Below are 1,405 nucleotides of genomic sequence, written 5' to 3'. Positions count from 1 at the left end.
CTGATCACCAGCATGACTAACTGCACCCTGGAAGTATCCACACAAGCCAGGTTCAAGACAGCCAGAATTTCACAAGTGAAGTGATTGATGGTGCTATTTCCACACAGAGACAGCTGCAGCACAGATACGGCTTCCACCAGGGCGGTGAGGCAGCCTGTCATCCAGGAGCCAGCTGCAATCTGCACACAGACCCTCTTGTTCATGATGATGGGGTATCTCAGGGGGTTGCAGATGGCCACGTACCGGTCATACGCCATCGTGGACAGGAGCACGCACTCAGTGGAGCCCATGGCAAGAGAGAAGTACATCTGAGCGGCACATCCTGAGAATGAGATGGTGTTCTTCCCTGAAACAAAGTTTGTCAGCATTGGAGTGAGAGCAGAAGAGGTGTACCAGATGTCTAAAAAGGACAGGTTGCTGAGGAAGAAGTACATGGGTTTGTGTAGGTGGGAATCCAGGACGGTGATGAAGATCAAGATGGTATTACCCAGCAGGGTGGTCAGGTACATCAGCAAGCACAGCACAAATATGATGACCTCAACTTTGGGATAGTGAGAAAATCCCAGGAAAATAAAATTAGAAATGAGTGTCCGGTTTGTCTTGACTATTTTATGCATTTTTGTTTATCTGTAGTAGTGAATAAAAATATAAATTGCATATATACATATATATATAAATTAAATTTTACCAATTTTCAAGGGGTTTTAGGGTTTTTTGTTAGGGGTTTGTTAAAAGAATCATTATTCTGGCAATACCATATTAATTATTCATTCATTCATTCATTCATTCATTCATTCATTGAATACACTACAAGTCACCAAAGAGCTCTTTGAATTAGGTAAAAAATTGCTGTCAGGCAACTCATGTTAACACATCACACAGTCAAGTAAATAAATAATTACAATAATATGATATAATTGTGCCCCTAGAGTGCTAGGGGAACACAGAGGGTAAGAATCCTAACTCTATGTTAGGAACACTAATCAGTCTTACATTGTGAAACTTGGTTTAATTTTTTAAAAAGGCATTATACCTGGCACACCTGGGTGGCTCAGGTCATTGAGTAACTGACTCAGTTTTGGCTTGGGTCATGATCTCATGATTTGTGAGTTCAAGCCCCATATCAGTTCTTTTCAAGCCCCATGTCAGGCTCCACACTGGTAGTGTGGAGACAGCTTGGGATTCACTTTCATTTCCTCTCTCTACCTCTCATCTGCTTTCTCTCTCTCCCTCTCTCTATCTCTCAAAACTGGTAAATAAACTTTTTTAAAAAAATGCATTAGTCTTTTTTTTGGGGGGGGTTGCAATCTGTACTTTATTTTTTTTCCATAATATTTTATTGTCAAATTGTTTTCCATACAACACCCAGTGCTCTTCCCCTCAAGTGCCCTCCACCATCACCACC

The 1,405-nt window shown here is 41.3% G+C and overlaps 1 protein-coding gene across 1 annotated transcript in view; it reads right to left on the bottom strand.

Annotated features, from left to right (window-relative positions):
* The window catches only part of LOC115275889 (olfactory receptor 13F1-like), a 948-nt gene extending 331 nt beyond the window's left edge, over positions 1–617 (bottom strand). The window contains exon 1 of the mRNA XM_029919644.1: positions 1–617. This exon is cut by the window's left edge and continues 331 nt beyond it. Coding sequence (XP_029775504.1) covers positions 1–617 — 617 coding nt within the window.
* Positions 618–1,405: the final 788 nt, after the last annotated feature.

Source organism: Suricata suricatta, chromosome 13 (genome assembly GCF_006229205.1).
Source record: "Suricata suricatta isolate VVHF042 chromosome 13, meerkat_22Aug2017_6uvM2_HiC, whole genome shotgun sequence".
NCBI classification, from domain to species: domain Eukaryota; kingdom Metazoa; phylum Chordata; class Mammalia; order Carnivora; family Herpestidae; genus Suricata; species Suricata suricatta.
Note: the sequence above shows the minus strand (reverse complement) of the source record. Positions and strands in the feature narration are given on the sequence as shown.